This window comes from Podarcis raffonei, chromosome 5, assembly GCF_027172205.1.
Source record: "Podarcis raffonei isolate rPodRaf1 chromosome 5, rPodRaf1.pri, whole genome shotgun sequence".
NCBI classification, from domain to species: Eukaryota; Metazoa; Chordata; class Lepidosauria; order Squamata; family Lacertidae; genus Podarcis; species Podarcis raffonei.
The window spans coordinates 69,011,713-69,036,842 of record NC_070606.1 but is presented as its reverse complement, the minus strand read 5'-3'; the positions used below and the strand labels follow the sequence as shown (position 1 = coordinate 69,036,842).

At 40.2% G+C, this 25,130-nt stretch overlaps 1 protein-coding gene across 1 annotated transcript in view; it reads right to left on the bottom strand.

The window, feature by feature from the left end:
- Nucleotides 1-25,130, bottom strand: part of CLSTN2 (calsyntenin 2) — a 339,735-nt gene that overhangs the window by 199,603 nt on the left and 115,002 nt on the right. Inside the window, exon 2 of the mRNA XM_053389993.1 lies at nt 9,990-10,112. Coding sequence (XP_053245968.1) covers nt 9,990-10,112 — 123 coding nt within the window. The remainder of the gene's footprint in view (nt 1-9,989; nt 10,113-25,130) is intronic.

Here is a 25,130-nt window from a genome sequence, read left to right as displayed (position 1 = left end):
ATGGATATTCATAATTATTCGTGGTAGGCCATGTTAAAAGGATAGATGCTTTTTAAAGCTGGTGATTCTGATGTAGGGGAATATTTGTTTAACTCTCCTTGAAACCTTTCCAAATATTATGGTTTTAATTAATTTCTTGCAGCTTTTATCACATTGAGAAACACTGTTAATCATACCATTTCAGTTCTCACTGGACATGACTGACGATGCTAATAGTGTGTGTGTGTAAGTGTATAGATTCTGTAGGGCATGACTGGACACATGGGCCACATCCACACCATACATTTAAAGCATTTTTATTCCACTTTAAGTGTCATGGCCTTTTCCAAACAATCCTGGGACATGTGGTTGGTTAAGGGTCTCCTAACAACTCTCAGCTCCCTTAAAAAAACTACATTACCCAGGATTCTTTGAGGGAGGGGCCTAAAATGACCATTTTGCTCTGGGCCTCTTAGCATCTTAAAATGGCCTTGGAAATATGCTCTACTGCACTTGAACAGTTCACACCTTACAGAATTCACTCTCCCTGCTCTGGTGGTGTTCTTTGGAACTTGTTTACAGGCCCAGCCAACTCTTTGTACTGGTTGTGTGATACGGCAATTAGGTGTGAAATGAATAAGAAAGCCTAAAAGATTTTTCAAAAACAAACCTAACTTTTACTATGAGAAAACTGAATGTAGTATAGAAAAATGCACCCAGCTAAGCATAGTTTGGGCTCCTTCCCTATGTAAGCCAGTACTTAACAGTCAAGCAATTTCCAACCATCTCTGTGAAAGATCCTTTTTATCCCCTGAATTTAGATTTCTCTTCCATGTTTCTCTTTCTCTCTCTGCCAGATTTCACTTCTTTCTATTCCTCTCCCATCTCTTGCCCAATTAAGAAGGGCTATACAGTTAGCATTACAATTAAATTTATCTTAACTGTAATTTATTTGGCTTCTTTTCCCCCTTTCAGTTTCAAGAGCAGGATGAAATCTATGTCAGTTATTGGGTTGAACTCTTGACTCTCCTGTCAACTTTTTAACCTCTTGGTCAGAAAAGCTTCTAGAAGAGAAAGCAACCGTTTTACAGGAAAAAAGAAAGGGGGGAATATAAAACAGGGGAGCAATTACATTCCTTCACACTTGCTAAAGTGGGAGACTGGCTTGTCGGTCCTAATTTAAAAAGGAGGACCAAACAGCAAGATTCAGCAAGTGCAGAGAAGGAGTAATTGGAACATGTACCTGATAGAGATAACTTTTCTTCCCATAAGTTCATCCACCAGGAGCTGACCCAAAAGTTTTGCTTCATTATCTCACATCTTTTATTGCTAGACCTGCTGTGCAGCAACAATTTTATTACACAGTTAATTTGGGTGGGTGGGGGGAGACCCAGAACACTTGAATACAGAAATAGAATACTAGAATACAACTGTCCTATTAAACATCAAATGGGGAAAGTATGGCTTACATCTAGTGTTCAAAATCAGCCTAGCAGCAACATTCTGAGTTTCAATAGGAAATTAAATGAGATTTTTCCAAAGATCTGAAAGTGTGTTTAAACTTTTTTATTCTAGGATATCTTCTTCCTTTACGGTGTGAAGGAGTACTTCTTCTCTGTCTTGAATTGTCAGTTTCCATCCATTTCATTGGATGACTCAAGGTTCTAAGAGAAGGAGAAAAACTCTCCCTCAACAAACTGTTATGAGTTTGGGGCGTTAAGCCGCATGCCAGATCCCTCTAATCCCTGGATCCAGCAAGTGTTAAAACCACTTCTAATTATTGGAATAGCCAGCCTAGCCTCCTGGTGAGGTTATAGCCTAGGACTAGGTGATAAGCCATTAAGGGGGGTTAAAGGTCTGGTTGTGAGACAGCAACAGAAAAAGCCAGAGTTTGAAGAAGAGGGACCTAGAGGTAAAGCAGCAAGCTGGAGAGAGAGTCAGAGCAATGCTTGAGAGCAACGTGTGATTTCTGTTTGCATCTAATGTTGGGAATCTGAGTATGTGCAGCTACTCACACAGAATCAATTAAGGTTTGGCAGACAGCCAGAAGGCAATCTGAAGGAGTAAGTCTGCCTGGTGATAACAGAGACATGGAGACAGCTCCCTGATTGGTCAAGCTCTCTCAAGGGAGTGATAATTAATGGCCTACTAACTGTAGTATGTGGTAGTTCAGAGGTTCAGAGTTCTGTGTCAGTGTAGGAGTTGTGAGTCATGTCAGAGAGAGCTAGTAAAAGATCCGTGTTCTGTTCCTGTACATAGTCCACTGTATATAATAAACACCTAACTACAAGTTCCTGGTTCCTGCTTCGTCTATCCTGTCTGCAGCCAAGTTGCCAATTGCTTCCGTGGATTCTGCGTTAACTCTGCTAGGTCTGGCTAACGTCCTGCAACTAGTCAGAAAGTTGTGAAACACCAATAGGTTTTGCCAATATCTAAGGCTGTGGCTATAGGAGAAACAAGATCCTTTTGGGTTATTAATGCTCCGAACCCCTCCATTGCAGGCTCAGGTTGTACATAAACCAGTCTGTGCTGTGCATCATTTCCAAAAGAAAAACACGAACCCTGGATAAACGACTGAAACCCCTAGAATATCACACTGTTGAGAGACTAGGGAGGCATGCAACAATACTTTCTTCCACAGCATGTTTAATGTCCTCTCTTCCTGCATTTTTTTCTAAACTGAAAAGCCCTAAGTCTTGTAACGATGTGTGATTTCCACACACACTTCATGTTTATCGATCAAATATTAGGAGCAGTGCATTTCCCAATCACGGCATACTTTTTCTGACACTCCGGTCTGGTGATCTTCCAGACAGTGGATGCCACTTGTTATGAAGGATATATTGTTCCTTTGCAGTTTGGTGATTGGAGTATTCGCTTCTCACACACTGAGGGGGGTGCACAGACATCCTTACCACAGTCCACACACCTCAGCAGCCACATGTGCTTGGTGACCATACGAAGGGTTCACATGCCTGCACACACCTATGTGTCTGTGATAGCCTGTCCCACTGCAACTTTAGACTCGCAGAGAAGTAGTAAAGACTCTGTTAGGCTACTTCTGACCCAACAAGCCCCCCAAAGTCAGGCATCATCAGGTTTTCATAAGCAGCAGCCAGGAGGTTAGATTTATGGGCACTTCCTTGGAGCACAGGTGTTGAGTATCTAGGCCCAGGAAGCTGCACATGTGGCGTCACCAAGAAAGATTGGGCTTCTGGACCATGGTCTCCACTTCCTTGAGGAAGGAATTCTGGCAAGAGACGTGTTGCACCTCACAGAAGATGGCAAAAATCTATCTTGGAACTGGACCTCACCAACAGGGAGGAACTGATCAACGAAGTGGAAGTACTGGCGGCCACTTTATTTTGGTGGCCACGGTCTATATCAATTGTTACTTTCAACAGGCAGGTTTTAAATTATTTTGGCTTTAGCTAAAGAAAAAGAGACTGCTAGTGGTTTAAAATAAACTATAATAAATAATAATACCCAGTATTCCCTAACATATCTAATTAAAAGGTTATATAAACCAGGAAAGAACCTGAAACTGTAGCAAACTAGCTGCAGGGTATGTTGACACAGCCAGCTGGTTGTTTATGATAACTTTCCTGTATTTTTAATTAGTCCTCAATTGACCTTTTAACTTATGTCTAAATTTGGAATTATATATTTTAACTCTTAAATATGCTCTTTAGAAGCCAACAGCATTTACTACGGAACTCTCCCGAGACAATAATCCATTTATTATAACATAGGTTTAAGGATCACCAAGTATTCAGCTCATGGCCCACATGAAAGATAACAAATGGAAATAAAAGAATTTCTGTAAAAATCCTCTCATCAGCTATATCAATAACTGCAGTATAGTATCTAAAGATTGCATTGCACTACCAAATATTTGCAGGAAATCTCCCATTTTATTTAGTTGAAAATCAGTCCAGGTTTCCAGAACAATTTTATTTTACCATTAAAGAGCACATGAACTAGGCTAATTATTTTTTGAGGACCTCTGAATCTTGGGAGCAAACCTAAGACCGGATTTAGTGAAAAATGTAATAAGTATAGTTCATGAAAACTAATGGAATTGCCATCCTCAGTGCAAATTCAGATTAATTTTTTGTAACCATACTAATGTGATGATTATTTTTCCAACATGGAAGGAATATTATAATAATCTAATTATATTGTGCCATAGATTCTCCATAGTCTGTGTCCTTGAAAAAGGACAGAATGCTCACAAGGAACATAGATTACCATAGCTCCATTATCTCCAAGATCTTAATGCATCTGATTCAAGATTTTAAGCCTTTAAAACCTTCTAAATGTTTCACCTCCCTACAGTGAACCCATAAGTTCATTAGAAATCCCTCAAGCACCTGCATAATATTAACTGTAGGAGGCTTTAATTCAACCCAATTTAGCAGTGTTACTAACATTGGCAGCAATCCCATAATTTTATATCGTGAAGTAGGCTGCTGCCTGTAAACGAATCATTGTCTAGTGCAACAGTATATCTTTAGGTGCTTTCCTTTCCCATTACAGACTGACAGCTCCTATGTTGGAATTTAAATTCATGAAAATACTTGTAAATGCACAGTTATTTATCTTTGAGCACTGACGTAATTTAGACTATTAGTGCTGAGAAACATCAGTAATTAAGCAGTATATAAAGAGCTGGAATGAATGAATAAATGAATGGTTTATATACTGGCAAGTCCATCAACAGTAGGCATTGAAGAATTCTAATAAGACACCTGATTTCTATCACTGTTAGCCATTTACTCTTTGTGGAGTAAACAACAGACCATCCTATGAAAACCAGATAAGTTTAATTCTTTCCCTCCAAATTCGATGAACTAGTTAAAGGACACATTTTCCTCATAACAAGTTGCCCACATATCATAGCATTTCAAGTGTATCAAATGAACAATATATCAAGAGCATTACAGTGGTACCTCGCAAGACGAATGCCTCGCAAGACGAAAAACGCGCAAGACGAAAGAGTTTTCCGTTTTTTTAGTCGTTCCGCAAGACGAATTTCCCTATGGGTTTGCTTCGCAAGACGAAACGTCTTGCGAGTTCTTGCGAGTTTGTTTCCTTTTTCTTAAAGCCGCTAAGCCGCTAATAGCCGCTAAGCCACTAAGCCGCTAATAGCCGTGCTTCGCAAGACGAAAAAACCGCAAGACGAAGAGACTCGCGGAACGGATTAATTTCATCTTGCGAGGCACCACTGTATGCATAGTATATTTATTATAGATCACGTGTTAATTTTCTCCTTAACACATCCTGTCCAGTACCCATATGTTACATGCTACAACAATTCCATTTACTGTATCTTTCACTAAGGCCTTGTCTACACCATTCATTTGAAGAACAGTTATTGCTGCCTCCACAGAATCCTAAGAACTGTGGTTTGTTAAGGGTGCTGAGAATTGTTTGGAGAACCCTATTGCCATCACAGAGCTACAATTCCCAGAGCGGTTTAACAGTCAGTCTCTCTTCCCAGGGAACTCTGGCAGTTGTACCTCTTGTAGTATTATTAACAACTTGTAGTAACAACTCTTAGTATCCTTTACAAACCATAATTTAAGAATGTGACCTTCTGAAATAAGGCAGTGAATAAGGCAGGACAAGTACAAAACAGAAACCTCATCTGGAAGAACCCCCCAAAGTCTGCTCACTCCAACCTGGATTTTTCATGATCAAAATCACATTACCTGAGTGATCCAGAACATTTCCTAAACATCATCAGTGGGATATAAGATTCCTGACAATTCAGTCTTTCTGAAAAATGGAAACTGTTGCTCCGGCAGCTGACTTTCCTTGCTATATTAAGGGCAAATGAAAATTGGACAAGGGGGCACAATTACATGCTTTACACTAGTAACATATTGTCCTGGGAAACATGTTTCAAGTGAAAAACTTCACAAAATGAACTTGCACCATTGTTTTTATGCCAAGTTTGTTCTAGTTTTAAAAGGTTAGAGGAGAGATAGAGGATGAGAGAAAGTTATTGAGACTATGTGTACCTTCAATGTGCAGAATGTGCATGGAAAAAGAAGTGTTGGGGTCTGTATGTTTTATCAGATATCTGATTTAGGTAAGTTTATTCTTCTACATACAGACATATATCCTACTACATATGCAGTGGTGGAAATGTTGACAAGTGATTTCATTTCTGGCATTGGTGGATATACAGCAGAATAAGTCCTTGACAGAGGTCACTCTTTCATAGCTTGTTCACTGTTAATTGTTTCACAAGGAAATATCTTCCTTATAAGGGTTATCAAAGCTGTGTTCAAGCCTTAGGATTAGTCCAGTTCAGATGTAACATGATTTTCTGTTATAAACAGACAAGAAAGTTTATAAATTGTAGTTGTAACAAACTACAGTTTCCTATTATTCCAAATACTGAAAGTTGTACTTATTTCAAACTTCAGTTAGTTGAGAAATCATGATCCAAAACTGCTGTTTTATATGTGTTTCTTATAACTAACTAACTGTAGTTTGATCAACCATATTTAGATCAAGTATGTCACAGGTAGTGGATAATGGAACAGCCTCCAGTGAAAATTAGTTGCGAAACAAGTGAACAAGTGAACACATCTGACAAATAAGCAGTCATTGACCAACAGTGAAAGTACCAGAAAGTTAGTTAAATGGCATGACTATATTAATGAGGTGTCCATATAATTTAGCAAGTACAATGGGTCAACTGCATTTACTGACTTTTGAGTTAATCTTGGGGGAAATGATGGACTGAAAAATTCATACTTAATTGCAAAGACCACAAACCTGCAACCAAGTTAACCAGCAATTGTGGCTGTCTTGCCTTTGGATTCAGAGTGTGAGGCCAAGTAAGAAACTCAGCTGTAGGATGAGTTTAAGTCACTGCCAAAGCTCTGGAGATAACACCCTATTCCTGCTTTAACCAGCATAGAAGACCGAAAGAAATGTACTTTGATCCAAGAGCAATGTTCCTAAGCATCATAAAATGATGGTGTATTCAAACTTACCCATTAAGGACTATATACATGTTTTTCCTATTTGATAAAAAAAAAATCTTGATAGTATGTCTATTCATACTTACTTGGAAATAACAAACTGAAATCATTATTTCAAAATAAAGATTTAAATTTTCAGGTCAAAAACTGAAGTGTATGGTATGCAGATGAGACAACCTTGATGGCGGAAAGTGAGGAGGAATTAAAGAACCTTTTAATGATCAAGGTGTCTCCCCTGCCAGGTAAGTAAGAACCTTTTAATGAGGGTGAAAGAGGAGAGCACAAAATATAGTCTGAAGCTCAACATAAAAAACAACAAAAAAACCTAAGATCATGGCCACTGGTCCCATCACTTCCTGGCAAATAGAAGGGGAGGAAATGGAGGCAGTGAGAGAATTTACTTTCTTGGGTTCCATGATCACTGCAGATGGTGACAGCAGTCACAAAATTAAAAGACGCCTGGTTCTTGGGAGAAAAGCAATGACAAACCTAGACAGCATCTTAAAAAACAGAGACATCACTTTGCGACAAAGGTCTGTATAGTTAAAGCTATGGTTTTCCCAATAGTGATGTATGGAAGTGAGAGCTGGACCATAAAGAAGGCTGATCACCAAAGACTTGATGCTTTTGAATTATGGTGCTGGAGGAGACTCTTGAGAGTCCCATGGACTACAAGAAGATCAAACCTATCCATTCTTAAGGAAATCAGCCCTGAGTGCTCACTGGAAGGACAGATCCTGAAGCTGAGGCCACCTCATGAGTATGGCTACTAACCATGTGAAGAGAAGACTCCCTGGAAAAGACCCTGATGTTGGGAAAGATTGAGGGCACAAGGAGAAGGGGACGACAGAGGACGAGATGGTTGGACAGTGTTCTCGAAGCTACCAACATAGGTTTGACCAAGCTGCAGGAGGCAGTGGAAGACAGGAGTGCCTGGCGTGCTCTGGTCCATGGGGTCATGAAGAGTTGGACATGGCTAAACGACCAAACAACAACAACAGAGATATTTTCCAGCCATCATTTTACAGTTTATAAAAAAACCTGAGGAATATTTATCCCACATCAATAAATATTTACCCCACATCTAACATCTACACCATTTATTTTCAACCAGTGGTAGCACCACTGAAAAAGATTGCTCTAGATTTTTAAGAAAATATATTAACAGCACAATTCTCTCTTTATTTACTCAGAAGTAGCTTCCACTGTGTTCAATGGAGCTCTCTCCCCAGTATGTGTGTTTAGGATTGCAATCTAAGCCACTGCAGAAAATACCATGTATCTCCAGAATGTGAGAGGAATACCATGGACCAACCTCTAGTTGGAGGAAATGATTGATGTTTGACTTTGTTGCAAACTCATGATACAACAGTTCATTAAATATTTCAATATAATTATACAAAACAAAAATTCCATAATAAGAATCCATGGGGGAAAATCTAAATCATTTATTAACGATATAGACCATACTTCTGGAATAGGGACATTTTGTGGTTACATAAAAAGTGGCTGTGACAAAAATCAATACCAAAATAGATATGCTTCATTTGTTTATATCAAAGAGATACTTACAATTTTCCAACTAATACTATATTATGATATCCAGCGGAGAATCAATAAAAGGGTTGATAAAATTCAGAACAGATTTAAGGTACAGCAATTGAAGTTAAGTGGCTTCATCAATTAATTGTTGACAAGAAATGTCACAAGAAGAAGAAAAAAGTGAAGCTAGAATGCAGTCATAATAGATTTCCACAATAACAATAAAAAGAGAGGAAAGAAGAAAAAGGAAGAAAAGTGCACTTGGAATCAAGGCTAGAACTATTATTATCTTCTATACAAGGCCCAAGAAACTGCATTTACCAGACAATCTCCTTTGATATAAAAATATAGATGTGCCAGAAATAATTTGGACACACCATTCACTGCACTCTGAAGCATTTGTTTTCAGGACTCATAATGTGTGTTCAAGTTCACTTCTATCAAGACTTAAAATGTTTTCTCCGGCTTCATCCTAATATACGAAAACACTATTTCAAAGCTAACAATATGCACATCCATTTGCAGGAACTGATTAGTTTATGGCAGAATTTGAGGGACCAGGGGAAGTTGAGTCATGCAATCTATATTGGTGACAGCTTCTACAAATGTAGGAAACTACTGTAACACAACAGGGGGGAGAAAATTGGATAATGAAAGCACAACAACTACAGTAAATACTACTACTAGAGGTATCACATAAATGGAAGGGACAGAGATTCTCAAGCCAAAGTGATAAATAAATCTTGATGTTCCAAAACCATACATCTTTAAATCTACACAAATCTCATATTTAATGCTCACGCTTTAAAGGTTTAAATAAAATGCTACATTTCTTGCACTGTTAACCAGACAGTAGTTTTATCCCATCTTTTTGTAACATCATTTAATGCGACAAAGAAGGTAGTCATTTTCTGTTCAAGAAGTTCATAATTAACTATGTAGGAAAATAAATTGCAACTGTAAACTTCTGAAGACAGACATCTGTCATAAACTAACGACACTAGGAATCTTGAAACCCTCCATTAACACTTCCCATCTTGGTTCTGACTATAATAACTTAAAACACCATTAAACATGATGCAAGTGATTGTAAAATATTCTTTATGTAGCTCACCAACTGCTTGCAAGCAAATGAGCTTAGTGTAGGCAATCATAATACACAATTTACATAAAGCAAACTCCGAATTGATGTTCTAACAAGTAGTTTCTAAACAGCCACAACCAAAAAACTTGCTGTATTACATTGCTTATGATCTATTTTGTCTTTATAGTGAATGCACAACAATCATAAACACGCTTCATTTCAAGCTCTATGGGTCCAGGTTTCAAGTTAGATGGTTCGGCAAATGAACATTGAAGCATAGCATTTGTGTGATGTGCTATCAGTATACTGCATACAAATTGTATAAATCCATTTGATGAGCTTCACACAAAGTTTATGGTGACATTGAACAAAATATTTCCTACCTGCATATGGAACAGGGGCATCTTTGTCCAAAGCAACCAGTGGAGGATCCAAAATGACTGTGTCATTGTTTTCAGTAATAACTCCATGATAAGATGTTTCAATCCATGGCTTGTGCTTGTTTACTAGGAAAAGAAAGGAAACAATTTTCATTAGTATAAGGGTTTCCCCTCCCCTTTCTCTTTTCAAGTTGCTTAATTATGTGATTTGATTTTTAGGGGGGGGGATCACTAGAAAAATATAGAATGAGTCCCTCCTCAACCAAAATTTAGCTGCAAGTGAAACTGGTATGAAATGATATTATTCCCATCATCAGCATTACCCCATCAACACCATGAACCCTGAATCCAGCAGCAATCCAGACACAGAGTCAGATGCTGCAGAGGTACCACCTAAGGAGCTGGACCAAGTTCTGCTTCTAAGCTGACTGCTAGGGATCAGGGAACCACAGCAACTGAGGCTGGCAGACATGATTCTCCAACGGGACCTTGGGGACCACCAGAGCTAGAGCCTGGACCCTCACAAGTACCTTCCCCTGGGCCTGAAGAACCAGATGCCTCACATCCCACTTCACCAGTCCAGTGGCACAGGGAGGAAGGCTATGGAATGGAGGAAGAGTGCCCATCTCCAGACCAGGGGATTGGTCCTTTAAGGCTCTGAAGTTCTCCATAAGGGGAAGTAGGTACAACCTGACAGAGGAAGTCTGGAAACAGAGAATAAGGCCTCAGTCAACCCTTCTCAAAGTAAGTTGCTCATTTGGAGCTTTCTGTGGTCCTGAAATTTCTGACCAGCCTTGCCTCCATCCTAGTCCTGTCCTGCCTCACCTCCTGTCTTTCCACCTTTTCTGTGGGAATCAGCATTGGACTAGAACACAACAAAACAAACCCAGATCTTGCTGAGGCATTTTTTTTAAGTACAACAGATTGAAACAACTACTGTATTGTAAAGCCAAGTGAAATTAACTCCTTTCTGACATTATTGTCACACATACACACAGAAAGCAGCTGCTTACCAAGCAGAGATGTGTGTGTGTCTTTTCTTCCAACTTAAAGAACCAGAAAAAATGGGTTTTTAAAATGAAAAATCAACATTAGATATCAAATAAACTACTTCCCTTTCTAGTTATTCTGAAGCGACACACAAAGAGAGAAAGAATATTTAAAAAACCAGGGGGGGAAATAAGGAGGAAACAAACAAGGAGGTAAGCGCTCTGATGGGATAGACATATCAGGCAAGACAGTTGTCTTTCCTTGCCCTACCTTGAAGTGACAGGAATGAAACCTAGAATCTTTTACATGCAAAGCATGTGGTACAGTACTGAGCTACTTCCTCTCTCTACAAAGAACAATCTTTCAACCTCATCAATGTCAAACTGCAGCAATCTATTTTTTTTAAAAAAGGCAATTCATTTACTGATAAGATTAATTAAAATCCTTCTGGAACAAAATGGAGGGGGAAATGTATTGAAAAATGCAGCTACCATATCTCCTTCACCTCTGAATTGATTATAGGATGTACTTTCAAGAGAGCACCTACAGTTTCTCACTTAAGAATGTATTATAGTGTTAGTTTCACATAGAAGATCCTTACAGCATATATTTTGGGAAGTAATTAAATGTATGTGTTTTACTCCATGTTTTTATGAACATCTCCATCCTTGTGTTGTCAGGCAGGCCCATTAATCGAGAACGTTTTGCAAAGTACAGAAACGTGATTTGGTGATTGATCAAGCAGATGATAATGCAGCTGATATGTGTAGGGACTCTGAGTATATATTACAAGGGAGGGGCGGAAGCAAGAGTCATCACTCATCGATAGAGCACATACCCTGCATGTAAAAGATCCCAGGTTCAACTCTACAAATTCCCAGATAAATGACCAGGGAAGAAGTAACGAAACAGACCTCTGCTAGAGACACTGGAGAGCTCGACCAGTGGCCTGATTAGGGCCATATGGAAGTTTGAGAAATGGGGAACACTTTGAAATGAACCTCACAAACCACACCACCTAGACTAATGTGCACATCAGCATGTAGTAGACCTTCATATTCCACACTTCAAGATTTCACACTGTGGTCTGAGAGCTACCTTTAAAGCAGAAACACCATCTTGTTTTACAAGTAATAGCCACTCCATGAAGTCTGAATGCTCGGTTACCACCACCATTCTACACACAAAATGTATTGTGTGTGCATCTTCAGTGGACTTTTAATCTAATAGCAACTCTAACAGTACTTGGGCTTGGACTTGTTAGACATTGTAAGAACTCTATAGCCCCAATAATATCAGCCTTGAGTCAGCTGCCAAAGACAATGATGAAATAGAGGGTGCATCACAGCTCTTTGCTCCCAGAGACATGTTTGACCTCATCTTGAATTAAAAATGAGCATATTTCACAGGTTTTCTGAATTGTTTTCTATGAATACTAAAATCAGGCATAAAAGAGGAAAAGGAAGGATTAGGAGAAATTCAACATCATGCTCCTCCATTTTTTCCATCAGCACAAGCATTTCAGCTTGCACAACGGAACAATTTGCCCTCTCTTGCATGCTGTTCTGGGGGTTCTCTGGACCCTTTGCCAAGTTCATTTGGGGGGCACACAGGAGAAGTAGAGGGGAAGTCTGGTTGCATCAGCAGAACGCCTTGCATTGGCTCCTGATAGAGCACCTACTTAGTGGAATTGGGCCCATTGTTTTATGAATTACAACCAATTACAGGGGGTTTGTTTTCTCCTGGTAGAGAATCCCAATATGCCTAATCCTTTAAAAAATAATCTACAGGTTTATTGTAAGATAGGCACAGGTTTACATTCTGCAGCCAAGAATGAAGTATCAACCTTCCAATGAATTCTTGTTCCCACAACAAAGATACCTGTGTCAATTTTAAATTTGATCAGAAAATCAATATCCATCTCAAATCATGGAGCATACTTAACATTTCAGCTACGTTCACACATTACAATAAGCCATACTAAACGGCCTGTTGAGCATGTGCAGATGGTTTCCACACTGTTCCTTCTGTAGGGTGCACAGGAGCAAAAAAACAAAACACATCACTCCTGACTTACTGTTACACATAAATTGGAGAAACACAGTTTGTTTCTCTCTAAACAAATCTTGATGTGAAACCAATGACAGGGGTGAAACTGGAACCATCTATATGTCCAGGGTAAATCATTAACACTGGTTTACTGTGACATGAGAACACTGCTGCACATTTTCCACTTCCTTGAGCACTGAAAACTGCAAGGGCAAAGTGACTGTTTAGTTTCCTTTCAGTGAGAGAGAGCTGGAGGCTTATCATCCATTTGTAATACTTGGGTTTTTTACGTATGCACAAGCAGAGTATAAGTGGCAGCAAATGAGTATGCCTATAAAGATCTAATGTGTTACCCCACATTAGATCTCTAGAAAGTTCCTCCATACCCCAAGGAACTTCATCTTCAGCCAACTTGGACCTTTCTCTATCTTTGTGTGCCAGTTGCAGAATCAAGACACCTACAGATGAACTCACATTAACTTAATCATCCACAACAATTAACAGTGCAATCCTGTGCAGCTCTACTGAGTTCAATAGGACTTACTCCCAGGTAAGTGTGCAAAGAATTGCAGCCTAAGAAACATTCACATTCTTTTGTCAAAGGCCAGGCGTAGGCAAACTCGGCCCTCCAGATGTTTTGGGACTACAACTCCCATCATCCCTAGCTAACAGGACCAGTGGTCAGGGATGATGGGAGTTCTAGTCCCAAAACATCTGGAGGGCCAAGTTTGCCTATGCCTGGTCAAAGGCTCTAGCTCCCATTAGATGTCCCTTTAACAAAATCATGGTGAAGGTTCCATTTGTAGTAATCAGACAGCAAATGCACATCAGGTTGTTCAGAGTTTATGTATCTTCATGACCATGTGTTTCTCCATGATAAAATGTTCTGACTTTTAAATGTGATATTTAATGCAATTTCCTCTTTTTATGCATACTTCCATTTTTCAAGAAAAAGGTTTTTGAAGGCTATTTCATTCTCACAGTACATCTACAAATTTCGGAACTCAACTGTCACACACCTTAAATGGTTTGGTCTTTATTCAGCATTGTGTGACCTATTCCTCCCAGCTCTGCACTTCAAAATGGTTTCTTATCTCCTGTTTGTTCTCCATCATATTCAGCTCCTCTCAGTTTCTGGGTAATACTCAACAATGTAGGCTATTTGCATAGAAATTAGGGTTTTATACAGTTTAGTCATGCAGAATATAACTGGGCAAGTCATTTCCCACTTCACTCTATTATTCGAAGTTTATTTCTGAGCAACTTTAGTAATCATGAAACTGAAACAGTAGTGTTTGGTTGAATGGCACAAACCTTTCATCACTGTGTCTATAATGAACACAATGAACTCTTAATATTTGTGAAAATTAGAAATTCTCCCTGACTGATCGTATCAAAATTATTGATGGCAACTTATGATTTTAGTATAAAATACTATTGTCATATTTTTAAAAATCAATGTTTGCCCTTGAATTCTGCAGTGTGCTTCCGAATTTACTTATAACGGATATTTTGCCTAAAGTTTTGTTTGCTTGCTTGCTTGTTTATTCTATGATGTTCCTTACCTTGATAGCTCAAGTTGACAATAACTCATTAACAAGTCCACTTATTTTCTTAATACATGGAAATTACCTAATGGCTTGTGCCTTATATTGTAAATTTTTCCTTTTCACAAAGGACATATGCAGTTTCTAAGAAGGAATTCTACTGCTACAAGCTGTATCAAGCTTTAATATATTAGATAGCATCCAAGGCTAATTAGGAATCAGACAACAAACAAGTCACAACTAATGCTCTAGGGATTAGCATACAGCAAATGCTTACAATTCTTAAATGTGCACAGTAACTTGACCAATGGAAACATTCAACCAAAATGGGGCAAAAACACTGATAAGAGCTGCTAGCAAACATCTAATTTGTATAATTTGCTTGACTGCTTTAAAATAATCTTTAATTACTTTCACATACGTATATATTTGGCTCAACAGCTGAGCAATTAATTAGGTTGAAAATCCAATTGCACACTAACAGTAAACAGAACACCACACCCACAGGAAGATACAGATGCCTGTGTATATGCTTGTTTGTTGCGTATTTTTTTGCTCCCATGTGTTAGCAGCCCACATACAGTTTTGTTGATTAGAATGCTAATGCAGACATTATGATATTCTGCTGCATATATTCCTAGGGCCAGTTTTCGTGCTACACATTAAGAACTGATGTAGATATAAGTTCCAGTAAGGTACACATATCTCACCAGACTTAATGCAACGACAATAATAATAATTAATGAATGAATAAACAATTTACATAACCACAATAATCTCACAGCATTTTACAATAGGAAAAAGTAAAAATTAGTTAAAACTACAAAATCAAACTTCTATTAAAATACCTGATGCAATAAAAACAGTTCTCAGTAGGTGCCAGAAGTTCAGTTGCTGCCCGACCTCAACTAGAAGGGACCCACAGGTTCTGATGGATACAAGCTGTGCACCTGAGCCACGGAGGCAGTGGCAAAGCTGCATGCTCCGCTACCAGGGGCAGAGAGCAGCCAGGGGCATGGCTGCTGCCCGGGGGTGTGTGACATGCACCCCGGGGGCGTAGTGTGCATCCGGGGGCATGGCATGCCACCCGTGGGGGCGTGGCATACATCCCGGAGCATGGTACGCCACCTGGGCAGGTGTGACGCACATTCTGGGGGCATGGCGCGCCGCCCGTTGGGGCGTGGCACCTGGCATATGGGGCGTGTCTGGGGGGGGCTGCCGCAATGGCATCCTACTGGAATAGTGGTGCCAGTGGCGGTCTGCTCCCTCTGCACCCCCGTTCCTCCGCCAGTGCATGGGGGACCGATAACAGTGACTCCCGCAAAGACTGATCCATGATCAGGCAGGGATATAAAGGATTACCTTTACATTTGGGATACTTTACAGTTGGAACCAGTTGCATCTTTCAACTAACTTTCATTTTTATAAGTAAAATCAGCATAAAATGAAGAATAAAAAAGCTTACCATGCTATATTAATTTTAGTAGTTGCTGTCAAAAAAATAATTGACAAAAATCATACTTCTCATCTCTCTTACAACCTGGTCCGGAAATGCAGTCATAAATATACTATATAAATCATTGCTACAAAAGGCAGCAGAGGTTAAAAGCACATTGATGCAGTTTTATAGAAATAAACTTTGACTCCAATTTTTCACAGTATATCCGAATTTGCAGTTGCCATGCACTTTTGTTACAACGCAGAAATCATTCTTTGTGCTATTTCAGAAGGTCATGCTGCTATCATGTAGCACTTCACAGATAACTGTCGCAAAATTTGGATATTAAATCAGATCAAGGGTGTACTTACCCTTCATAGAAAAACAGCACAAAATAGATTATTGCTATTCTTTATGTGACATGTTGGCTGCTGGGAGGGGCAGTGTCTGCAGTCTGGTGGGAGCTCTGGCAGCGAACATCCATCCACTGGGGCTCTCCCACGATACTAGCCAGTCATGGGCAAGCTTGGGGGCACTGCCTGGGGAGCAAATGAGAGGGGAGACTTTGTCTCCCTGGCTCCCCTTTGGTCTGCTTCCTGGGCTCTATCAGTCAGATCTTGGTCTCCCCACCCACCCACTTGTCACTCTATGAGTGGGACTCCCTGAAGGCAAGCAGGCAAGGCAAGCCCTGGCCATGTAAGACCTTTCTATGGAAGTCTTTGGTAGCTGTATTCAGGGCCTTTGGACAAATTGGGACTGTCTGGGTATTTTGCCTACCACATAGCAATTGCCGCAACTTGACAGCAGATAAGGCATTGGGGGTGTACGTTGAGTCTAGATGGGTAGCAGAGTCACAACCTACTCTATGTAAAGAATCAGGGTATCACATTAAAGGAATCCATGGTGGAGATTCTTCTGTCAGATGCCTAGATGGGGACTGATAGCTCCATTAAGGTGATACTGGGTGAGGTTTCCCTGATTTGGTGTGTGTCATAGGGCAATCTGTAACCTAGGTTAACGCTGCCAACATAGCTAACTAGCAGATGGGTTAGTTGATTCAGGATACACACCCAAGGCCTGCACCAAAACCTGCTGACATATGTAATCAATAAAGTGTTGGCCAACTGGTTGCCCAGTTTTTCTTGCAATTTTCCCATGCTTAGGCCATGCCACCTGCAGCTTCACTGTGTCTGGGTCCCACAATGAGCAATAGCGCACACCTCATTCTGGGGGCGAACGATGCAGATGTGAATAAGCTGAGGGAGATGAATAATATTTCCCCATAGATTTGGGGAATTTATAGGATCCCTTGTTAACAGTCCTGTATGGCACCATAGATGGTCCACGTGAGTGGTACAACCGGTTATATGGACCTGTTCCAAATAAACATGCCCAGCAAATAAGAAATATCTGAATAAAGTTCATATCTTTAATTACTGTGCAGAAGAGATAATTTTTCAGGCAGCGAGCGGAGAAAAGTGGCCATTACTATGTCACCAAAATGCAAGTTGGTAGGAAATAATTTGTGAATTGGGTTGCTCTTTAGCAATCCCACTTGAAACAGTGTTTATCCAGATGCTATTGGATTGTTCTGCTGTTATTTTCAAATTCACTTGAAAATGTGATTCCTGTGTTGCCCCAATGTAGTGAAACTGTCTTTTCTTTTCTTTTCTGCTATATTATTTATGTCAGATCTATGAAGGGCACAAACAATTTGCTTGATTCTTTCCCTGTCTTGCATCTGAGCTTTGCTGCCTGTTTTATAAGTATTTATTTATTTGTGTGTATCCCCTGGATCTACTGAACAAGTTTTTGCAGCTGTTTTCTTTGCATGGTGTATTACTGCCAAATGGTTGTATTAAAATTAAGAATCTTGCACACATTTTACAAGGCTTTTCCTTGACAGCTGGGTAGAAACGGCTCACTTTTATTACCACATGGGTAATAAAGTGCACAAGTAAATGCTCTAGCTTAAAAATCCTCTCAGAGCTTGGCACTAAATATATTACATTAATTCTTTTAGTCCTTGGACAAGAAATCATTAGGTATGGGCTATTACTTGCATTATCATTACATTACTGGATCATTATGAAAAATAAAAGTTCTAATCAGTATGGGCATTTATAAAGTGCAGTGCCGTGAAACCACCAACTTGGAAAACTTCAAACATTAATACTAGCTAGAATTAATAATAGTTTTTGAACCAAGGAAGGTTAAAATAAGGATTCGTTACAAGAGTTGGGCTGATTCCGGTGGCTCATAAACAGAGTGTAATTAAATCCAAGGGCCATCCAAAATGGAAGCTATGGCTTAGCTCTAGAGGAGGACCATAATGGCTTTGACCTCCTCCCTAGGAACCTGCATGCTCGCACTAAGCCAATTTGGATTAGCATTATGTGCAAACTATACCTGTACAGTGGTACCTTGGGTTAAGTACTTAATTCGTTCCGGAGGTCCGTTCTTAACATGAAACTGTTCTTAACCTGAAGCACCACTTTAGCTAATGGGGCCTCCCACTATTGCTGCGCCGCCGCAGTTCGATTTCTGTTCTCATCTTGAAGCAAAGTTCTTAACCCGAGGTAGTATTTCTGGGTTAGTGGAGTCTGTAACCTGAAGCGTATGTAACCTGAGGTACCACTGTATATGCAAGTCATAGTTTTATTTCATAGGTTGTTATACTGGCATACAGGAATGATGGAGAATTTTGATGCTGTGGTCTGTGTGTTCACCTGTGTTCAGGAACAGGAATGAATCAAGTGAATCCTTTGCTACTTTACATGTCTAGTTCATCAGCCCATATTCATCATGCCTTCTCAGTTGTGTTGCTGTAACAGCTATCAGAAACCACATGAATCATATATTCCAAATGACATGGAAAGGCTTTCCTGTGAGCTATGCTATGCACACAGTATGGAAGCAAGGCTCAGAGACAGTGCTGAGATACCCAAGGTCTAGAATCTTAAAAGCGAATGTAAATATAGAAATGTATTAGCTGAAATCTTAGTGGCATTGTGAAAGTCTTCATGCACAGGGCCCTCCTTCTCCTATGAACATTATAGTGCCTCGCGACAGTGAGCTTGTGTATACTTACTATCATATTGAGCCGTAACAAGGTTGAGGAATACATTTCCCTCTACTACCACTGTAAGTCCCCAAACACCCAGACTGCATTTTAAAATAGTTTTATGCATTTCTTTCTGTCCTCCTTTGATGCTATCTCAATATACCACTGGAAAAAATATTTAGGGGAAAAAATAAAGAAAATTTAAATTCAGAAGGAAATAATAGGTTGAGATCAAAATAATTTTGGATTCAGATGGAGGAAAATGAGACAGAGAGAAAGAGAGTTTGGGCAACCATTCTCTATCTTTCTCCCCCTCTCCAAAACTCCTTCACAATAGTTTCTTTCTTCTCAATAGAAGCTTTGTTCTGTCATAGCAGAAATGTGAAAAGCGAGAGCCCCATTATTTTCCTCCTTATACTTTAGGAATGTCTACTGCTACTAGTGAATTACAGAATGTGCCAACGCCCTCTGCCCAATTATATGAAGGCCTAAATATTTTATGCGTTCTGAAAACCACTGGCCAACAAAGCTGGTAAAGGGGGAAAAATCCTTTATTGAAAACTTATCTGAACATGAATATTCATCTAGAAGCATCTGTCATAACAGAACTACAAAAAGCATGCTTTTTAAAAAGGTGGTGAATATATGTTCCTCAAATAAAATGTTATCTTGTTCCATGTAACAATTTCAATGCAATTGTTCCCAGTGGGCTGTATGTATTTGCATATGATCAGTCTCGTGTAGCACAATCCTATGGTAGTTTTACCACCTAAATTATTTTAATCTCAGCACAAAGCAACACTTTTTGTATTTACATGTTCTACCCCATTCCTATCCTGATTGGGAAAAGTATGCCTTCAGATGCCTCTAAATCAGTTATTAAATATTTAATGTGGTATGTTTTAGACAGTTAATTTGGAAATCCAGTTTGGTGCTGGTCAGAGAGTTGAACAAGGATTTGGAGAAAGCCAGCTTCCTATGTGACAGTGGTCCAGTCACACTTGATCAAGTCTCTCCCAAGAGGTTGTTGTGATTTATTTATTAAAAGGTAGTGTATGGATAGAGAAGTTTCTACCCATTTTCTCAGCTCTTTAGAGGAAACACAGGGTTAAAATTTCATAAATAAAATAATGAAAGAGATTTGCCTGGTTTCCCTGTTGTGATAAGCCAAATGTTTATTCTTGGCTACAGCTCATGGTTGGCAAGGGGAAAGTTAAACCATGAGCCAGGATGTGAACAACACACTAAGCCAAACCCTGACCTAGCATGGCATGAGAGTAAACAATACCAGGGAGGATCAAATGTACTGCAAGCTCCTCCCTGTGAGTTCAAACATCTGTGTGTTTCTGATGGGTGAGGCTTCCTGTTCCTTATCTCCCTACCTGATGTCTCTTCCAAGTCTTCAGTCTTCTCCATAAGAAAGTGTATTCTTCCAGAGCCAATACAAAATGTTAATCCCTGTCAAATTCATGATTGTTTGGGGGGCCCAGCCAGAAGATGATGATGATGATGATGATTTGTCTAACAGAAATCAGACGAGGGCTGCAAATCTTCAGGCAGTTTGGAAACGGGATGTTCTCATTGCTTCCTTTCACCTGGCTTTCCTAACTATTTGCAATGTCATTGCTGCGCAGTTCTTTACTCTGGCATTCACAGTAACGTACATGCAAGCGAACCATTCATTACACTCAGCTTTTTAACTTTACAGCATGTTAATTCTTTGAAATCTAATTTCATATGAACAGCTTTCATTTGTATTCGACAGCAGAACAGTCTTCAAGATGTGGGAGATTAAATGTCAGCTGAACCAACTTCACTACACATGTTAATTTCACATGGACTGGAGAAGAGCTATAGGGAAAAGAAGAGCTATGCCTTTGATCAGGAAAACAGCTATTAAGTTGTCAGCCGTGCTATCACTTGCTTCAGAAGTCTGCAGTAACTGCTTGCTTGGGATTGACAGAGCACACGAGGCCAGTTCAGAAACTGGGAAGGGTGGGTGGGGGAAACTACAATGGTAACTCACTTGTGGTACAAAGAAACTGACAGTGATGAGGGGTGAATGGGGAGAACAGTGCAGATTTTGTGCAGGGAAAGGAACTGTGTAAATATCTGCCTTTGTCTCCAGAGTTTAATAGGGTAGCATGATATGGATGAGGCACTACCTATTATCTTGTGCTGTTGGAGTATACCTGAACCTCATCTTCTTCCGAGATGGGTGAGTGCTTCAAGTCTTGATTCAGACTAGCAATTAGAAGAAAAAATGGGAAACACAGATGAAGAAATCTTCTCCCTTCCAAGATTTCTAAATGTGAATGTAAAATATTCTGTCTCTGTGAAACCCCCTTACTTCAGATTATCTGTGGCCCTCCAAATGTTGATAGGATTACATCTTGCCTCATCCCTGACCACTGGCCCTGATGGCTGGAGCTGATGAAATTTGGCATGCCCAGTATCATATGAAGGGCCGCAAGTTAGTCCCCTCTGATTACCTGATCTCTGCTGCTCTGGTGGCAAGAAAGCACTCTCACCTCCCTCCTTCTCCTGCTGTTGAGGAACTGCTCTTGATCAGATGACAAGGGAGGAAGTTGTGGTCTCTATAAAATATAGTTTCCCAAAGACACCCAACATTCCTTTTTTTTAGCAATTATTTTTCAAATATTAAGTGTTATATAAATGCTTTCAAATAATAAAATGTCCTCCCTAGAAAAGGTATGTTCCCTAGGGTATCAAGCACAAGGCAGAAGGACAGAGAAAAATTCTCATCTCCCTGAAGCTTATGGAACAGCAGCCAAGTAAATGAGAGGAAGAAAAGGGGGCCTTTTTCGAAGTTTTGATTAAATTTGAGCCAGAGCAGTACTCTGGGTCTTAATTAGATGCCAAGATTTGCAGTCTGCGCCAAGGAATTACAGCATTCAGTAGCATCCCAAAATTTCATCTAATCAGCATAGCTACCATAGAGCATAAAATATGACAAGGCACACCAGAGCTAGTACCAGAATTTGCTGGCTGTCTCCTAGAACATCTAACTAAAAATATATTTGAATGTGTAGGCTGTTTTCCCCATGCTCCTGGGAGCCAGGGCTAAAAGATTTGCCAGACTGGATTCCAGAGAGGTCTTATATTAGAAATAAAGTCTAAGGTAATTATAATTTTAATTGATAGTTGTACAATAAGTGATTCTTTGCCAATAGATTGTAATAAATGTGGCCTATAGCAAAAAACCTTGGGTGTAAAAAATTACATTAAACAACAGGTCCACAGTGGCCAGCAATACCCTTCCCTGTATAAAGTATATCAGAATTGGTCCACAAGGGGTATAAAGCCATCTTTGGAAAAAGAAGTAGTGTGTTTTCCCCTGTTATTTAAGAACAGATTCAACAGCAAGAAACATGAATTTGATGTCTTTACTAACTTGTAGCCTGATCTATAGATGTCTATTCTGTACACATGACACTTACTTTTATGGTGATTTTCTGAAAAAATGATAAAAGGCTGATTTCCAACAGAACTTGTGGGGCTTGGCTCCAATTCTCGAACCTGCTGCATTTATCAATCCCCAAACAGAGCCATCTTAGCCATTAGGCAGGCTGAGAATCTCACCCACAAGACCACTGCTTCAGGCAGCAGAACCCCTCCCCCAAGGTGGCATACCCCCCAGGTGCCCCACCTGCGCCCGCCAGCGGAAGAGCACTGCTGCCTCTGATTTTTTCCAAGACTGCATCCATTTTGTGTGAAAATGAGTGCCAAAGCAGGCAGCAGTGGCACAAGCAGGTAGGTGGTGGTGGCAACAGCAGTGAAATGGGACGTGGTACCCCTGTCCACAAGTAGCAATTTATCTTAAAGATATCATGTGGAAGCTGACAAAAAATGTGTCTGCATAGCAGGAGCTTCCTACAGCAACAACAACCTAAGTGGCTTGACCCATGGATTAACCCTGTCACATGGAGATTCTCCATACCAGCACCAGTTTTATAGTTTTATAGCATGTTGTTTTCTGCCCTAGGCTTTTTTGGGTGGAAGAGTGGGACATCAGTTTAATCAATCAATCAATCAATCAATCAATAGCACATTTGTATGCTCATCCCTCCAAGCACACCCTTCCCCCAAAGCCCTGTAATTGGGGAGTTTTGTATGGAATTCTAGCACTAGATTACATGCTAGAGGTCTGATTTAGGATTCAGCCCGATTGGTTGCACAGCCCTAATAAATACTTGAGCACTATTTTACAAATTCATGTATAAAGCTATTACTGCATTAATAGAGCAAGCACTCCCCCCCTGGGATTTGCAAAATGGATATTATTAAAACATTTCTGAAAACATAAAACATAAATGAAATCAACAAGCTACAGATAGCATGGTGCTCAGCTCCACAGCTGTCAGGGAAGAAGTTTTATTTCCCACCCCCCATCCTAACTACCGGGGACTCAATTAGATTTAGCTGATGGATGACTGAGCTCCAGTTCAGCAGCAAACCCCACCAGAAGAGCTTCTACCAACTAGAAGCCCAAGCATTTCCTCAAAATCACCAACAGTAAATCCTGTTCCTGACAAACACTGAGCTGTTTTCTACCCAGCTGCACTTTTTGATTAAGCGCTAGGATGTAATGGGAAGAGTTATATTAAAATTGAGTAAAGCACTTTGAGAGAATAAACTGGGCAAGGCAATAGTGTGGGAACAGGTAATTTAATTTCCTTGCCCTGCTTTGCAAACTTAACGTCTTTTAAATTAAGCTGGAGGTTAAATTAAAATTGTTTTCATGCCACAGTCTATAATGGAGCTGATTAAGCGTGTTCTCCTTCATGGAGAGCACGTGTTGCGGTGGGGTCTGCTGAGCCACCCCTCTGTTACCAGGCAGGGTCTCTAAAGATGGCCTGGGGCAGTGATTGGTTCACTGGGTTGCTGGGGTAAAAGTTATGTTGCAATTTTGGTGGGAGGGGTAAAATGTTTAAAAACTCTGCACGCAGCCTGGAGCTTTCTCTTTGCTGTGTGCAACGGATCACCCGCCCACCCGCCCTTGAGTAAGGGGTTGTTGCATTGACCTTGCTATGCCTGTCATGGGGTCGTCTGCCGTTGGGGCAGGGGCTTGGTAGGAATTTTGTCCATTTGGCTGATTGGCTGGGCCATTTGGTTTTTGCCTACTGCGTAGCAAATCGTCACAACTTGTAAGGTTGCGGTTAGGCATTGGTTATAAATTGGTGGAGGAGGGGTTAGGATAGGCTGGGCCTGCCCCTCCATGGTTGCTGCGGAAAGGGAATTCCGTTAAAGGAATCCTGGGGCTTGCCATCTTTTCGTCCAATCCCTGGAATGGGACTAGGGCCGGCAAGCCTTCGGGGAGCATGCGGATGAGAATTGAGGGTCTGTGACTCAGCTCCATTTCTCCCCGACTTGCTTTCCCCCGCACTGTCTGTCGGTGGTGCCCGGAAGTCAGTTCTGTCCCCAGGCGGGGGGACAGATAGTCTTAACCAATGCCTAAACAACCACTCACGGTTTTGTATTTAAATAAAGTTGTGGCCAAAATTATGCCAAAAACCTTAAACAAAAATTAAGTGTGCGTTGTGAGTTATTTGGGGGGTGGCTTGGGGACCTCGACACGCAATTCTAAACACACTTCAATAATACTTGAAGGAGGAAAGCCCCATATAAAAAGGGGAAAGGGCTACTGCTCAATAGCAGAGCACACACTTTCCATGCAAAAAGTCCCAGGTTCAGTCCCTAATAGGGCTATAAAAGATCCTTGTTTGAAATCCCGGAGAACCCCAGCCATCCACTGTGCAAACAATGTGTAGATAGATGTACTAAAAGTCTAACTCATTATTCAATTGTCAAAAACACTTTTCAGTGTAACAAATTGTGTTAAGGGCTTTCACTCAGTCTCCAAAGTGCAGGGAAACTACAGCTGTTAATGGTTACTCTATTAACAAATATAATATTAAGATAATATAGTATAGTACAGTCCATTTTCCTAGGCCAGGAAATTGTAAGCTATGAGGCGAGCTCTTGCTCCAGAAAACAAGCAATGGACTTACACAGAAACTGGAGGCTACACCCGT